The 17,189-nt window shown below is 32.4% G+C and overlaps 3 protein-coding genes across 3 annotated transcripts; all 3 read left to right on the top strand.

The window, feature by feature from the left end:
* The first annotated feature begins 261 nt into the window (after nt 1-261).
* On the top strand, nt 262-639 carry LOC114745114 (uncharacterized). The gene has a single exon (XM_028933255.1). It carries the CDS (start codon nt 262-264, stop codon nt 637-639), a length of 378 nt encoding a protein of 125 aa, XP_028789088.1.
* Nucleotides 640-12,316: 11,677 nt separating this feature from the next.
* LOC114745112 (transient receptor potential cation channel subfamily A member 1-like) lies at nt 12,317-13,790 on the top strand. The gene is made up of 4 exons (XM_028933254.1): nt 12,317-12,953; nt 13,024-13,185; nt 13,327-13,395; nt 13,657-13,790. Exons 1-4 carry the CDS (start codon nt 12,437-12,439, stop codon nt 13,788-13,790), a joined length of 882 nt encoding a protein of 293 aa, XP_028789087.1. The 5' UTR covers nt 12,317-12,436.
* A 1,688-nt stretch (nt 13,791-15,478) lies between these two features.
* Nucleotides 15,479-17,071, top strand: LOC114745111 (uncharacterized). Its single transcript, XM_028933253.1, has 3 exons — nt 15,479-15,715; nt 15,803-16,286; nt 16,394-17,071. The coding sequence occupies exons 2-3, from the start codon at nt 15,942-15,944 to the stop codon at nt 17,069-17,071; spliced, it is 1,023 nt and encodes a 340-aa protein (XP_028789086.1). The 5' UTR covers nt 15,479-15,715; nt 15,803-15,941.
* Nucleotides 17,072-17,189: the final 118 nt, after the last annotated feature.

Below are 17,189 nucleotides of genomic sequence, written 5' to 3'. Positions count from 1 at the left end.
GCACATATGAAGATGATTAGGGTTCTCATTCTGTGGTGACTACAAACCAAATTAAACTAACGTGGTTTATGTGAGAAGCATGCTTGAAAGCTAACTTGATTTAATACCCGAAAGCCTTTTAGGCTTGATCCATATTTAGGTCCATCTTGATGAGTTTATTTTCTTGATATATCGCCATATTTAGGCTTGGTAATTTATATATCACCTTGATTTTGGATGTCACGTATATATTTCTTGTTTAGATTTAATTTGCAAGAGACGATGAGTTCGTTAGTTGGCGAGCAACAAGAAAAGCTGGAGAAACTACAAAGCGATGGTTGGAGAGGCAAGTGGCTAGAAGTACTTGAAACGTGCAAACAAGAAAGCGCGCTACGCACAGCCAAGATAACGATGACAGGAGACTTCTTAGTTCAAGAAGAGAAATGTCTCACTCAGAATAATTTGGTGGTTACAGTGGATGGAGACAACGAGGAGAGCTCAAACATGAACGTCATCCTTGGGGCCGAGAATGATCGAAAGAACACTCCTCTGCACATAGCAGCTTCAATGGGGAAAGTTGCAATATGTAAGAAGTTAGGTCGTGCAAATCCCTCTTTAATTGCTAGACGTAACATCGCCGGTGAGACACCGCTGTTTTAGGCAGCTCTCTATGGCCAGAAAGAAGCTTTTCTTTGGCTTCATTATCAGTATATGTCTCACCCTGGAGTTTCTTCAACCGACTTTGCCCACTGTATAAGGGACAATGGCGGTACCATTCTTCATTGTGCAATTGCAGAAGGGCATTTTGGTAAATCTAAACTGTAACATTCATTCTTTCATATATCTATAATATATACTTATGACGTACTCCCTTAGTTCCTTATTATAAGAGATAAATAATCGAATTACGTTGATAAAAAAACAGTTAAAATTAGTTAAGAACAATCAATGTGTAAAAAATATAAAATTTTTTTCCAAAAATATCCTCATTAATAAGGAGAGAGAGCATGAGAGAGAACAATTAAATTATTAAAAGAAAGAGAAGTGGGAGGGGGGAGAGTGTGAGTTGGAGACAATAAATATGGGTAAAATAAGAAATTAATACAAAAAAGTAGAGACAACATTTAAGTGTCTCTTATATATAGGAACATGTTATAAGCATTAAATGTCTCTTATAATAAGAAACGGAGGGAATACTACTATAAGTGCAAATGTGGCAATCGAAATAGTTCACCTTTATAAAGATCATTTGAAAGAAATGATGATTCGCAATAAGGAAGGGTTGTCTCCACTTCACCTCCTGACAGCAAATCGTTCAGCTTTCAAAAGTACTGCCCTCCTTGTTGAGCCAATTTATTGTAAGTTCTGTTTGTCTGTGAAGAGGATACTTGCCTTTATTCTGGAGCTTCCCATAACAACATTTAGAAGCATCATTTTATAATGTTGAACATGACGAGCGGTGTCCTCTTCTTCCTTATGGGGAAAGGGAGGGTGTATATATGGGTAAAAAAAAGTTCATCTAATGCATAAACACAATTTTTTTTATTTCATATTTGAAATTTTTATTTCATATTTAATATTTTAATCTGAGCTTGTTAAAGTTGAAGATGCACACGTGTTTGTTTGTGTAATTATATACACTTTTCCTTTATCTTACTCACTGTTTTTTTATTTACACACCGACTATTTGATTAAACTCAAATATTAATCAGGATTAAATTTTCTCTAAAAATAATTGGAGTATGAGTAAAAATAGAAAGATAGAAGTACAGGCGAGACCTATCAAAGCATATTTTTCTTTAATTTTTCTCTTTACATGTTTGCCTTTAATTAGATCTAGATCTGGTAAAAAAAATTTTCAAAAAAAGTCTAAAATGTTATATATTATTTTAATTATATATAACAATTAGTTGCTTTTAAATTGTAATTTTTAACACATTTTTCCTTATTGAATTATGTATGGTTCTTTAATATTCCTAGGGAGATGTCTACACATGGTCACTTCAAATAATGAACAAACTTCTTCAGCATACTTCTAATGAAAAAATGTCACAAATAATATCAAGAACCGCCACTGAGCAACTTTCAATTTCTCTACGAACAGAGGAGGAAAACAGTAAAAGAGATTCATGAAAATCCCATGTTGTTAGTTTATGATGTATTTGTGAGTTTTTCTATCACCAAAAAATAAAATATTGAGTAAATAGTATGAGTATATATATTTTTATGCCTAAAAGTCTTGCATTTATAAACCAATTTTGTAAATCAAACTATGAAGGGCGCTTGTGGATAGAATCAAAGTCAATGGTGACTCCACTGTCCGGTACAATAATAATTGAGACACCCCTAGTAATTGCTGTGAAGAATGGTGTGATAGAAATGGTGGAGAAAATTCTTGAATTATTTCCATCAAGAATTAAAGATGTGAATTCCGAGGGAAAGAATATAGTTTTATTGGCAGTAGAATATAGGCAGACTGAGGGATTCAAGTTTTTGTGCAAACAGAAATGGCTATCCGAAAGTCTGTTTTGGCAAGTAGATAAAGAGGGAAACAACGCCTTGCACTTGGCAGCAAGGCTTGGAGTGGAGCTTGATTGGCTCAATCCTGGGGAAACACTTTTCATGTCCAGAGAAATCAATTGGTTTGAGGTGTGTATCTATGTAGCTATTTGCTCCTGATGAGGTCAACACGAAATTAAAAAGATACTCATCTATTAGTGAATACATTAAATTGACTTGGTGGTGCCAAAGATTTCTTTCATATCAGAATTTAATGCAATGTGTATATATGGTGATGCAGTTTGCGAAGGCTTCAACACCACCTGGCTTGTGGGAGAGATACAACAGGAAAATGGAAACCCCAGAAGACATATTCAAAGAGAGTCATAAAGAACTTATGAGAAGTGAAGGAAAGTGGGCAACTAAAACCTCACAAGCATCTTCAGTGGTGTTGACCCTAGTTGCGTCGGTGGCCTACGTCACACGTACCAATGTGCCAGGCTGTTATGATGACAAAGGCTAAGCAATCCTTAGAAATGATCTCCTTATTTTTTAGAACTTTTGTAGACTCTTCATTCGCAGCCCTCTTATTCTCCCTCATTTCCACCATCTTATTCCTGTCTATAGCTACTTCTCGTTCCCAGTCTGTTCACACTTGGAGATTCGTTCCTTTCAGACTCTACTTTGGTATGTACTTCATGTTTGGCTCCATCATTTGTTTGTGGATCTCTTTCTGTGTTGGTGATTTCTTCCTGCTCGATGATGACTATCAAAAATTGCATATGGCTCTTTCAAGATATATTCTTTGGTCATCGGTGGTCATCTTTTTGGTTATCACGCAACTCCCCACACACCTTGGTCCCACATTGTCCAGCATGTCGGGGATTCCTGCCCCAAAACGCAAGACCAGTCGTCCCATTGAGTACCAAAGGACCGAGAACAAGGAAAACGGCACAGATTTGAACCCCTAAAATTAAGTAGAAGTCTTATATGATACGAACAACACCAATCTTCATCACTTTTGTGTGTAATTTGATGTTTTTATTCATTTTCTGTTTGCACTAATACTTGCAAGCATACATACTGTAGTTTGAGTATTTTATGTGATTGTCTTGTATTTTATAACCTTCGTCACTTTTATTTTAAAAGCTTTTGCGTGCAATTGTATGCCTTTATTTCTTTTCTGTCTGCAATGAAATGTGTAAGCATATTAGCATATGCTGTAGTTGGAGCTTTATAATTACTCCTTCGATTCTTAATGTAGGACCTAATTGTGAAGTTGATTTTAGTTCTAAATATAAGACATATTTCTCATACTTATTGATTTTTTCTAAATTACCCATATGAATACTCTGTCAACCGTAATCAAGTAGAAGAGGGAGGAAGGATATTAAGGAAAATGATTATAGTATTTTAGAAAAAGCATGTCATATTTTTTATAATTAACTAACTTACCTAACTTCCTTAATCTAATCAGATTAGTTAAGTAGGTCTTATATTAAGGATCGGAGGAGTATTATATTTTTTCCGGTAAAAATAGTTGTGCTAGTACACAAATGGTAGTGATGCAGACCACTCACGCCTTCGAGTACCAAATGACCAAGAAAAATGAAGTGTTCCTGAACTATTCCTATGGTTATTTACATTGAAAACTACCTCTTTATGAATCCCTCTTAATATTTGTAAAGTCAGTTTGGAAAAAGAATTAAAAATTTGAAAGGCCGTTAGAAGTTCTACACTATGTATTGGATCTTCTACATAAGTAGAGGTGTTGGGCTTCGTTTCAAAGCCCATTTCGCAGTGTCTGTCGTGCAAGTCTACATTGATGGGCATTGAGTTCTGTATTAAGAGTAGGCTCATAATGTTTTCTTATAAAATAATAAAAAGTTTGGTTCTCTCCATTTTTCTGGGCTTCTTTTAACAAAGACATAGTAGAATAGAATATTATATTTAAAATTTAAAAAAAAAACTCTTTACTACTTCTTATATTCAGAAGCGGAATTATTCTATTTCAGTTTCTAATTATTTTTTGAGAAATTTCTGGAATGGTATTTTAGTGTTTTAGGAAGGGTTACATTGACTTGATATTCTTTTATCTTATTACCTATAATTTTTAATATAGGAACTAATTAAAAAGTTGGATTTAGTTCTAAATATGAAATTTTAATCCATTTTAGTTATTCAAACTTATAATTTCCAACAAAGAGTAGTTTTAGTGTAAATGATTAAAGAACACACATTTATTTTAAATAACTAAATTAACTAATTTTCTTAATATTTAGATGGTTAAAAAGCTAAGGCAGTAAGTTTGGTTATTGGAAGGACTTTATTGAATTGATGATGTGAATATGTAATCATGTATTACATTCAGTAGCCATGGATTTGTCCTGATTTTATTAGACGATTATATTATTCGGATTAGAGAACTTCTCAACAAGGATACAAGAGATTTATGTATTTTTTGTTCTTATTTTTCAGATTTACAATGGCAACGAGGGTATGCCTGTCATTTGCTTAAACATATGGATGGAATTGTCTCGTTACAATATATTACCTCATGATCCGTGGGACCAGTGAACACTCACAATGAAATGCTCAGCGTCGGCTTTGGCCCATCACACACGCACACACGTGGTTCATCATTAATTAATATGATGGATGATTGCTTCCATGCCATCAATTTATAATAAATTTGAATATCATGTTGTGAACGTTACTTTAGGCGGGCCGGCTTATTTATTGTTTTCACATTGATGAACAACACAATAACATTCACAAATTGGTTTAATTTACACATTACTTATCACTATTTCCATTTTTTTTTAATTTTAATTCATTTTCCATTTTATTTCTTTCTTTAAACTATCATACTACAGCTAGAAGAGCATTAATAAATATAAGAAAGGGCTAATTGACAAAATCAAGAATCACTCTACTGAGAAGAATGCAAATTCGAATTTCGAGAAATACACTTGTTGAGAGAAATTTAACATTAATACTTTCAGCCTGACAATAATTAGTATCAAGTTTAAAGTGACTTGAGGAACTCTTACATGCACCAAAGAAAAAAAAAGAAAAGCTTATGGACAAACATGTTAATGCCGTCAGCAACGTAAACCGTGCAACGCAAATACATAATGGCTTTTTGAGGGCTAACAACATTTATATTCAGGCCTAGGGCCCATGTCTTGGACTTCAATGATCAGACAGATTAGAAGGTGTTTCATGGGTTGGGCTTTTATTTTCTTCGTTTGAAATAGTTTTATTTAAAATTAAGGCATAACAGTCTTTACTTTTTTTGACCGGAATAACAGTCTTTACTTTGTTCAATACATAAAAAATATTTTTAAACCAAATCCATTTAGCTTCTTGTTTCACCTTTTTCTCGGGAAAAAAAAAGTTCTAGCATCAGATTTAGTGTGGCAAGAATGTCTGGGCCATTGGACATATAATATCCACAATTAGAAATTTTGTGCTACCTAATAAGTCCAAGTAGATTGCTGCACACGGGAGTGTTGCTGGGATAACCCCATCCCTCCCGAAGCTGTCCCGATTCCAGCCGGAACAGGACGTCCCACGAATTTTTTTAAAAATTTTTAATGAAAAATATTGTATCGCTATTTGAACTGATATTGAACCGGTTAAATCGATCAAAACTTGTATTAAACTGGGTGAATCATATTGGAGTGGGTCGCCGATTTACTTATTTTCTCCCACCGACTTGCCCAAAACCATGTCGTTCTGTGTGAAAAATCTAAATCTGAAATCAACTTTTGGTCTCTCAATCCCAGACTGGGGAAAAGAAACAAAACCTTAAATCGTTGAACATGATTTTGTTGGGGGGGGGGGGGGGGAGAGAAGAGCTGATGATAAGAAATGACTGAAGAAGGAAACAAACACATTAGTAGATCAGCGCCTTCAAATCTTTTTTTTTTTTCCCAACTTTCTTCAACTTGTGCCCTTCATTAAAATGACCAGCAGTGTCTGATTTTGGATGGAAAAGATGCTTTTGCCTTTCAAAACAACTTGAACTATAGATGTGAAAACGCAAAGCATTTCATATTATACATCATTTCATTCAAAAAATAAAAATAAAAAATACTTCAAAAACATTAAAAATATTTATTTGACCATATTTTCAAATAAAAATTAAAAACTTACATTACTTGTCAAATGGCAAATATGATTTTTTAAAATAAAATGGTTTATAACAAAAAAATATAAAATTTGTGACATGTCAAAAACCATCATTTTCATCAGTAACTTTTACAGTAGGGGAGTTGATAATTAAAACATGAAATATTAGAGTCCTTAATTTAAATTTTTAGAAGTTAGGGAGGTAGTGTGCAATTGATCTAAAGTTTATGTGTTTTCTGTATTTTAACCTAATTTTAAAAATGGCAAATTATCTTCCAATGTTTAATTAAGCTAAAAAGATTTAAGAAAATAATGGGAACAAAACATGATAGCTGGATACCCGGAAAAGGGCAGGCCAAAATTTTTTCAACACATTTGTCGATGTTTTAAAGAATTTTTTGAAAGCAGCGAAGGTCACACTCGCGCCTTCCAGCACGCGCGCATGGTCGTATTATAATTAAAAAAAATCCAAGTCACGAGAAGGTTTAGATCGTCTCCAATAATTTTATGTAACTTATCTAAAAATAAATTTATTCTAATTAAAATAGATATACTGATACATATATATCTATATATACACATTAAATAATTTTTTAGATTAATGTCATCATGAAAGTGTTAAAAAAGAAGGAGTAATGTCGCCCTTAATTGTTAAAAATATTAACCCTTAACGTTAGTTTTTTAATGGTTAATCTTAATGTTCTCCTTCATTAATACTTTCATACCAATACTGATTCAATAAAATCTTTTAGGATAAATTTAATGTTTAAATAAATCATCGTTAGGTTACCTATGATCATCAATGATATAATTTATTTACACATCAAAGATACACTGTTATAAATAATATTTTCTAAACTATTAAAGTCAAGAACCTACACTAAATTGTCGGCAAAAAAAAAATCTACACTAAATTATTTATTTAAATAAAAAATGTGATGTTCTTTTGACCCTTTTTTTTGTCATTGTGTGCATTGTCGGCAATCAGTCATTATTTTACATTTTTTATATCTTCCTCCTGAGGTTTAAAAATTTTATTTATTTAACATTTCAATTTTAAAATTAGGACTTTAATTTTTTATGCGTTTTTGTGGACAAAAATAATGAAATTACGCAGAATAGTGTTCTAATAGTCCTTAACACTTCATCGGTAACGATCTAAATATGGCAATACTCTAATAAAAGATTAAGTATTATTGACCAAGAAATTTAAAAATAAATTTTATTTAACTCTTGATTAGTATATGCTTTAATTTTATAAAGTCCCTTGTCCCAAAAATTTATAAAGTCAGAGTGTATTTTGCAGGAGGATAGTACTCCCAAGATTTGCCCAAAGATCTTTTTAAAAAAATATATAATAAGTTTTGATCCAGCTAAAGGGCAATATCCAACAAGTTTTAATTTACTCATGCAAGCCGAAGTTATGGCGCATTTAAGAAATAAAATCAGCGCTAGACTGTTCAACTTATACCATAAAAGTTAAATTGATCAAAAAGACTTTCACATATTATTTATTACTTATTTATTCGGATATGTTCATTCTAAATAGTTATGTAGAAATAACCAAATTTCTACAACCACGTTATCTTCGTGTTCACATTGACGAGGATAGGAAGAATAATATATTTGGCAATGTTAGATTAGATGTTTTTGTTTTAATAACAAGAGTATGTAGCATTTTATTATAGTCCCTAAAAGGGGGGGAAAGAAAACCATCAACAACCACTTTAAATAATAGTTTAAATAACCAATTATAAATTTAAGAGATAAAATGAATTAATATTTTATATTTAATTAAAATCATAACTAATATATTTAAGATTGGAGAGAGTAATAATTAAGCTATGAGATAATCATATTGTTCCCGACTAGTAATAGTTAATAGTTGGTCAATGTATTAACATGGTTAGCTGGATCTTCTTATTTTATAATCTATCTGTATAAAAGCACATGTCATGGGCATGACACATGGAAATATTATATTATGTTTACACATCATCCTTGTAGTGTCATTGTCGATGGAGTCTCATGATATAGTCCACGAAATTATATATAACTCTCCTGAAAATTTATGTTATGTGTAGACAATTTTTTAAAGCAGTAAAAATTTATATTTATACAGATAACTCTCTTATGTATAGTTTTATTTATTACTTGTTTGCTTAAATCTTAACATTTAGGGGGCTTATATGCATATAGTTATGTCAAAACTTTAGGGGTAAGATACACACAAAAATATAATTTAAGAAGTATATATTTCATGATTGTGGTTTATCCATATTTTGAAAGTTCTTCGGGGGAAAAAAAAAAAGTTGAGGTGAATTCGTCATTAGTTTTAGGGAGAATTGCAATTAGGTCCCACTCAAGGGAATCAAATACAAAAATGTCCCTTAAAATCATGAAATTATTCTGAAGTCTCAAGGGACCTTTTTGCAATAAATTTTATTTGTTTAATTACCAAATTACCCTTCTTCTTTTTTTAAAAAATTTGTAGTGACAACTAAAATAGCAATGATTGACAACTCAGGGTGCAAGGATTGATAACTATCGCGGTTGGTTTGACAACACATTTTCTCAGCATATCATACCCTAAGTTGTCAAACCAGCTGCGATAGTTGTCAATTCTTACACCCTAAGTTGTCAACCACTACTCTTTCAGTTGTCAGTGCAAACTTAAAAAAAAAAAAAAAGAAGGGTAATTTGGTAATTAAACAAATAAAATTTATCGCAAAATTTTTTTTTTAGACTTTAAAATAATTTCATGATTTTAAGGGACTTTTTGTATTTAATTCCCTTATGTAGGACTTAATTGCAATTTCCCTAAGTTTTAAAGTTGACTTTGTACATATAATTTAAACTTCATGGGAGTTTTGGTATAATTTACGCTTTATTTAATTAAATAATGGCATATTTTAAATTTTGTATAATGAAATAAATCATCTTAGGCAACATATTGTCATCAAAGATATAAATTACTTACATCACAAATATGGATCAATATCATGAATAATCATATGCTATATTAACTAAAGTCAAGGATCTATAACAGATCCATTTTGTTTATCCATTTCAGAGCATCCAGCCTCTCTTTCTCCCCCCTCTCGAGCCTCAACAATTTTTTTAAAAATTTAAATTGATTATTGCAATAATACTTCTTTATTTAGACAAAAAATGCGGTGATCATTTACTGTCAATTATTAAAGGGGAAAATTGGGGAAAAAATCCCCGCTTTGAAAATTCTATTGGTGAAAAGACTTGAACATTTTTTTACACAAAAAGTATCACTCTATTCTATAAATTTTGTATGCATAAAATATTGATATTCCAATTTAAATACTCCTTATTGATAAAATTTTTCATGAGAAAATTTTCTCCGATTCTCTCATTTTTTTGTCATGCTTAGGTAAAGTCTTTGGTTTAAATCTGGCACAGATATTCTCCTTTTTCTGTCTTTCTCCTTTTCTTCTTTGAAGTTTCATCTCTATATTTAGCTTTAAAAATGGATGGTCGAAATTTAAGATGACATAGAATTATTATTATTATAAAATAAACTTAAATTGTTAAAATTTGACATGCGCAGTTCATGATTATAATATAAAAATTTCAAATTATAAAATATCAATAACAATAATTTTATGAAATACTAAATCTAAAACCATCTATGCTTTGATTCAAGGGTGTATACGGGTTTCTGAGGATTAAAAGGATTGGAGAAAAAGGAAAGGATTTAGACCAGAAATGTTGAATGCAGATGGGTACTTGAGATTGAAATAATAATGGAAGAGTTACATTTCTGGCCAATATGTATATATAATGATTATGAAGTGACTCTCATATTGACTATTACTAGTCAATATAAATAAGTCATATTAATACACAAGTTCGCCAAGTCTTTTTAATTTATAAAAACATCCTGGACAAGTGGACAACTACTTTAATACTCTTCTCTCTCTCCTCAATTTATTTTTAAGTGCATGTAAAATTACCTGCTCCATTTTCAAGTCATATTAAAGTAATATGAGTCTCTTTTACTTGGTGGGTAGTTACAAGCAGCTATCAATCCATTATATTTTGCGATTTCCCCCCATTTGGTCTACTTCCAAGATTTGGGTACTTAAAAGAGGATATATGGTCTACTTGTCTTCTCATCCTTCACACCAATTATATTTTAGGATTTTCCCCCAATTTCTCCTAAAAATTAAATATATTATTTAAATTTTAATTATTCTTAAATAACTATTTTTATTTTATAATTTCAATTTTAATTATTCTCTAACAATTATCACATTATAAACATATGTAAATATGTATTATTCAATAAAAATAGTATCATTTTCAGTCATTTTACATCTAAACTTATTTTTTTTGTTAATAATCAAAACAAGTTTCAACTTGTTAAGTGGACTTTTTTATAAATGTCAATCACATTATACTCACTTTTATTTTAACTCATATTTACAAAAATCTGATGAAGGAAAGTTACTTTAAACACGCACTTACTCGGCCTTTTTATCAAATGAAATTGACCCAAAAGCAAGTCTTCCACTTTTGCTCATCCTTCTTAGGCGTAATTTGCTGATTGGTTGTTGAAATTGAAGTTTCATTGAATTGTCTTTTGGAATGTCACCGTCAGGTAGAAAAAAAGATTAAGGAGGATGTAGGGTCTACTTGTCTATATAATGCCCCTGATTATCTCTGTTCTCCCCACTCATCCCTGCTTCTTTAAGATTTGGTTTGGGCGAAGTTGCAACCTCATTCTCCTATTTCTTTAATTTAGTAAGCCTCTGCTTCTTTGACATCGTTAACTTCTTATTGGTTGTTGTTGGTTAATTTTTCTCCTCCTTCTCCTCCTCATTCGTCCAGTCTTTCTTCTTCAAGTTTTCCTTCTTTTGGGCTTCATGGTTATATTTTCTTTTTATGGGGTTCTTGTTTGGTCTGGTCTTCCATAACTATGACCTATAGTTCTCATTGACATCATTTAAATGTAATTTGGCAAGGCTTAAATTCAGTAGTCATTAAAAATAGTTTAGATTATTGACCAGTACAACGAGATTAAAATTATACCCGAACTTACATATCTATTGTTGCTTTAGTTACGGGATTGACTACTTTGATGAAAGTAAAGTAGAGGTGTGCACAAGGAAAAGGATTAAGATCAGCAGTTTTCTATCTGCCTTTCTTCTTCGTTTGCTCTGTCACGTTCTTGAATGCTCGATTCCCTACAGTGTTACTGTATTAGTGTTGTTTATTCACTGGAGAATTGACTGAATTTTAACTTGAACTTCACACACTTCAACTGATAAGTTCAAGAAAATAATAGTCTACAAAACAATAAATTATAAATATGTAACTTATATTGAGTACTCCTCCGGTCCTTAATATAAGACCCATTTAACTAATTTGATTAGATTAAGGAAGTTAGGTAAGTTAGTTGATTATAAGAAATGTGACACATTTTTCCTAAAATACCATAATCATCTTTCTTAATACCCCCTCTCCCTCTTCTACTTGATTATGGTTGAGGGAGTATCTATAAGGATAATTTAGAGAAAATTGATAAATATGAGAAATGGGTCTTATATTTAGGACCAAAATCAACTCAAAAATTGGGTCCTATATTAAGGACCGGAGGAGTATTATATTTTGACCTTTGCAGCATTTATGTATTTATTTATTCTGTTTTTCTGAAGGTCTTTTCTAAATGTGATTGATTTTCTCTCTTCAAGATCGGGAATTACTTGATAGCTGATCAAACCTTGCCGTATATATATAACAACCCCTTCAATTAACTTGTTCATTGAAGTCAATCGTGCTCAAGATAATGAGTTCGTTCGAGAAACTGCACAGTGATGCCATGGGAGGAAAGTGGTCAGAAGCATTTGAAAGATGCAAGCAAGACAGGGCGCTTTGGACAGCCAAGATAACAGGGATGGGAGACACAGTATTACACATGGCTGTGTCTAGTGGGGAAGAGAAGGTGGCGGCAAACATGGTTAAATTCTTAGTTGAACAAGATGATGAGGAAACGTGGAACATGAACACCGTTCTTGGTGCTAAAAATGATAGAAAAAACACTCCTTTACACTTAGCAGCAATAGAGGGGTATATTAGAATGTGCAGGAAGATCGGTGAAGCGGATCCCTCTTTAATTGCTCGCCGTAACATCGCCGGCGAGACACCCCTTTTCCTAGCGGCTCTCAATGGCCACAAAAAAGCTTTTCTTTGGCTTCATTATCTGTATGTGGGAAGCCATGGTGTTTCTTCAACTGGCTTTGCTCACTGTATAAGGGACAACGAAGATACCATTCTTCATTGTGCAGTTGCAGAAGGGCATGCTGGTAAATCTAAATTGATATTCATTCTTTCATATATTGTTGATATACTTAGGATGAAGTACTACTAGTGCAGATGTGGCAATCGAAATAGTTCACCTTTATAAAGATTATTTGAACGAGATGATGCAGCGCAATAAAAAAGGGTTGTCTCCACTTCATCTCCTAGCATCGAAACGTAGGGCTTTCAAAAGTACTAGCCTCCGTGAACTACCAATCCTTGCTGGTCCAATTTATCGTAAGTTCTATATATGTCTGTGAAGGGAATGCAATGCGTACATGTGTGTGTCTGTAATTTCGAGCTTCAAAGGACATTCTTTTAATAATTATTATTATATATATACACATGCATATGGCTTGTTTGTTTGGAACTTTGTAGGGTTGTGGAAAGTTAATGAGAAGAATCAGGCCACGACGCTTGAAGAATTGCAAGCCATGAAAGACAAAAGTAAGTACGCTTCACATGTTACTCCGGAGCTGTTTTCTCTTGTCCATAACAAATTTGCATTTATTTTAATTCGAATTAGCTTAAAGACCTGGCCTTGAACAATTAGAAACTATGATACTAGAAAGAGATGAAACATGGAAAAAAAATTAATTATTTAATCCCTGAAATTTTAATTCGAAGATAACTCAGTCCTCAAATTTTAGTTTGATGCATCTCGTCAGTGCTAACAAATTTTCTGACTAATTAATATTTAATTTGCAGAAAATTATAAAGGAAAAAGCATTTTGGTCAGATTTAGGAGGTACATCGTATTTACCCTCGTGGGGGTCCCCGCGGCATTCCTGCAGTTAACATGCTCTGACGCAGGTAGGGCATATGCAAGAGCGCACATTTAATTAAAAAATCATGCGCATATACATACACAGGAACGCTGATAAAATTTGTATTTTGATTGATTATTAATTCAAAATTACATGCATCATGCTCATCACTACACTAAAATATACACCATTTAGATATAATTTTAATTGTTTACATTTAAAATATTTTTTTAAATAGAAAATTATTTTTTAAAAATTTACAATTGAGTGATTATATTTATTTTGGATTATATACCTAGATTATGTATCTATTTAGAATTAAAATTCTGAATTGATAATTTTTAAAGAATAAAATTATTTTTAAAAAACTGATTATTAAAATATTGTCTTTATTTTAAATTCTATATTAATTCATTAAAACAAATATTTTTAGAAAATAAAAATAAATTTGGATCATTCAAATTAGATCCAAATGGTATGGATTTGTTGCATATATCTGTCCCCATACTCAAATTTTGTGACGCATGTGTGCGCATGTTAAATTATTGATGATGATGATGCCCTCATCTATTACGATTCTGAACCTACCAATGTACATTTTTATTTAATATTTGGGTCAAGGTACAAATATTAATAACTAGCTCCGGTCAAAAAAAAATATATATTAATAACTAGCTAAAGTACAAATAAACACACATGGTTCGGTCAAAAAAAAAAAAAACACACAGATGGCACCCATTTCTCTCAACATTATTTTAATTTTTTTTTGAAATACGCGCTGCTTGAATTCCCATCACTCTCTCACCTGCATTTCTTCTCTGAAAAGTAAAAACTCCCCCCCTTCTCTCTCCGTCACTCCACAGTCTACACTCCTCCCCACCTCATGCCACGCTCTCTTTTCCTCTTTCCTTCTATTTTTCTTCCTCCTTTTATGTTTTCTCAAATAAATTTTACGTTGATTTTTTCATTCATAATATTTTATTTACCTTTTCAGTTTAATTTAAAATATTAGAATTAAAAGCTATATATATTTAATTCTATTTTTTAATTTATAATATTTGCTATCGATTTTCTTCATAATATCTATATTGATTTAAATATGGAAATTATATATGAGATATTATCACACCAAAAAATAAGGATATGCGTGATGGAAGAAATAAATTGGAGAGACATTATGAAAAAACCAATAGCATCTATTTATATTTAATTCAAATTTTTTTCAGTTCATAACATATGTTCTTTTTTTTTTTTTCATTCGTAAAATCAACGGAAATTTATTTGAGGAAACATACGAGAAGGAAGAAAAATATGATAGGTTGGGGAGGAGAAGCGAGGAGAGTGAGTGGCGTGAGGTGAGGGAAGAGAGATGTGTGGAGTGACGGAGAGATTGGGGGGAGAGTTTTAAGAGAAGTGATGCAGGTGAGAGAGTATCAAGGATTCAAGCATTATGCATTTCAAAAAATATATTAAAATAATGGTGAGAGAAATGAGTGCCATGTAGATTGATATATAGGATAAAAACATTTCAGCTGTCATTATCTCATTGGTCAGAGCATGGATGAAGTAGCATTTTGAGTGTAAGAATTTCTCCAGGAATAGAGGGTCTCACCTAATATAGGTAAGACCCACCCAAAATTTTTTTTTTATTTTTTCACATATTCTATTTTAATTATATACCTTTAAATAATATTATTTATTATTTTAATTATAAGACTTTGTTTGTCAAATATAAATAAGGTCTAATAATAATAATTAGAACTAAAGGTAGTAAATTTTTTCAAACATGTTGTCCCTACTAACCTATGGGTCTTCATGAATAGTCTTAGTTAGATGGTGCATGCCGTTTTGTATACCCATAATGAAGAAGAGGCACACATGGTGGCATCAAATAATGACCGAACTCCTTCACCATGCTTCCAAAGAAGATATGTCACAAATAATATCAAGAACTGTTTCGGAGCAGCTTTCAGTTTCCCTGCAGACAAAAGAAGATAACGGTAAAAGGATTTTTGAAAATTCTAAGATGTTAAGTAATAAAGCATTGTTATCATTATACTTTTCATATATACCACTTGACGTTTCAGGAATCACAAACCATTTTTCACGCGCAATGATAAAATATATTGGGTATATTTTTATGCCAAATAAAATATCCTGCAATTATAAACTAATTTTGTGATTTTGGACTGTGAATGGCATTATTGGTGGATAGAGCCGGAGTCAATGCCAACACCAGCGTCTGGTACAATAACAATTGACACACCCCTAATGATTGCTACGAAGAATGGGATGACAGAAATGGTGAAGGCAATTTTCGAATTGTTTCCATCAACGATTAAAGATGTGAATGCCGAAGGAAAGAACATCTTTCTATTGGCCATAGAATATAGGCAAACAGATGTATACTGTTTTTTGTGTAAATGGAAATGGCTAAAGGAAAGTCTGTTCAGGCAAGTAGATAAGGAGGGAAACAATGCATGGCACTTGGCGGTGAGTCTCGAATTTGACCCTAATCGAGACATTGGGGAAGCATTCAACATGCAAAGCGAACAGCTAAGCTGGCTTCGTGTGGGTATCTAATGGATAAATTTAAAGCATATCACTATTTCAAATATTTGTTTGATATTAAAATATATAGACATGGTAAGTTGATGTTTGTATATATGGTGATGCAGTTAGTGAGGAGGTCACTCCCGTATGATTTGTCTACAAGACACAATAGAAAAATGGAGACCCCGACAGACATCTTAGAAAAGAGTGACAAGGAATTTATGAAAATCCAGCAAGAGTGGGTGGCTAAAACCTCACAAGCATGTTCTGTGGTGTCGACCCTTGTTGTATCAGCAGCCTTCGCCACACGTACCAATGTGCCAGGCGCTTATGATGAGAAGGGCTATGCAATCCTTAGAAACGAGCCACAAGCATTCAGAATTTTTCAAGATTCTTCATTGGTGGCCCTCTTCTGCTCTCTTATTTCCACCATCTGCTTCTTGTCTATAGTTGCTTCTCCTTCTCATCGATATTTTAATGCTCGTACGTTCGTTCCTTCCCGATTTTACTGTGCTTTGTACTCCATGTTCGCCTCCATTGTTTGTTTGTGGATCTCTTTCTGTGCCGGTGATTTCTTCTTGCTCCATGACAACACTCAAAAATTGCACAAGGCTCTTCCAACTTATATTTTGTTGTCATCGGGCTTCATCCTTATTGTTGGCTTACAGCTCCACAGATTCCTTGATCACAAATTGTCTCGATTTTTTGGAACCACCCCTCCCCCTAGAATCGTGCCCATTTCTCCCATTCAGTACCGAAGAACCAACAAAGGAAACGGACCAGATCTGAACCACCGAAATTAGGCCCATCTCTTGTATTATTCAAAGAACCTCTACCTTCATCACTTCCATTGTAAAAGCTTTTGCGTGATTTGATGTTTTTATTTCTTTTCTATTTCTGACAACATGTGCAGCAGGCATA

The sequence above is a fragment of the Neltuma alba genome, unplaced genomic scaffold (assembly GCF_004799145.2).
Source record: "Neltuma alba isolate B1F8T4 unplaced genomic scaffold, ASM479914v2 tig00004532_pilon, whole genome shotgun sequence".
In the NCBI taxonomy this organism is placed as follows: domain Eukaryota; kingdom Viridiplantae; phylum Streptophyta; class Magnoliopsida; order Fabales; family Fabaceae; genus Neltuma; species Neltuma alba.
This window is presented reverse-complemented; position numbering and strand designations above follow the sequence as displayed.

Coding starts and splice junctions, on each gene's coding strand:
- LOC114745111 (XM_028933253.1), top strand. CDS start 15,942: ATGCCAACACCAGCGTCTGGTACAATAACAATTGACACACCCCTAATG. Junction 16,287..16,393: donor AACAGCTAAGCTGGCTTCGT/GTGGGTATCTAA, acceptor ATGGTGATGCAG/TTAGTGAGGAGGTCACTCCC.
- LOC114745114 (XM_028933255.1), top strand. CDS start 262: ATGAGTTCGTTAGTTGGCGAGCAACAAGAAAAGCTGGAGAAACTACAA.
- LOC114745112 (XM_028933254.1), top strand. CDS start 12,437: ATGAGTTCGTTCGAGAAACTGCACAGTGATGCCATGGGAGGAAAGTGG. Junction 13,186..13,326: donor CCTTGCTGGTCCAATTTATC/GTAAGTTCTATA, acceptor GGAACTTTGTAG/GGTTGTGGAAAGTTAATGAG. Junction 13,396..13,656: donor GCAAGCCATGAAAGACAAAA/GTAAGTACGCTT, acceptor TTTAATTTGCAG/AAAATTATAAAGGAAAAAGC.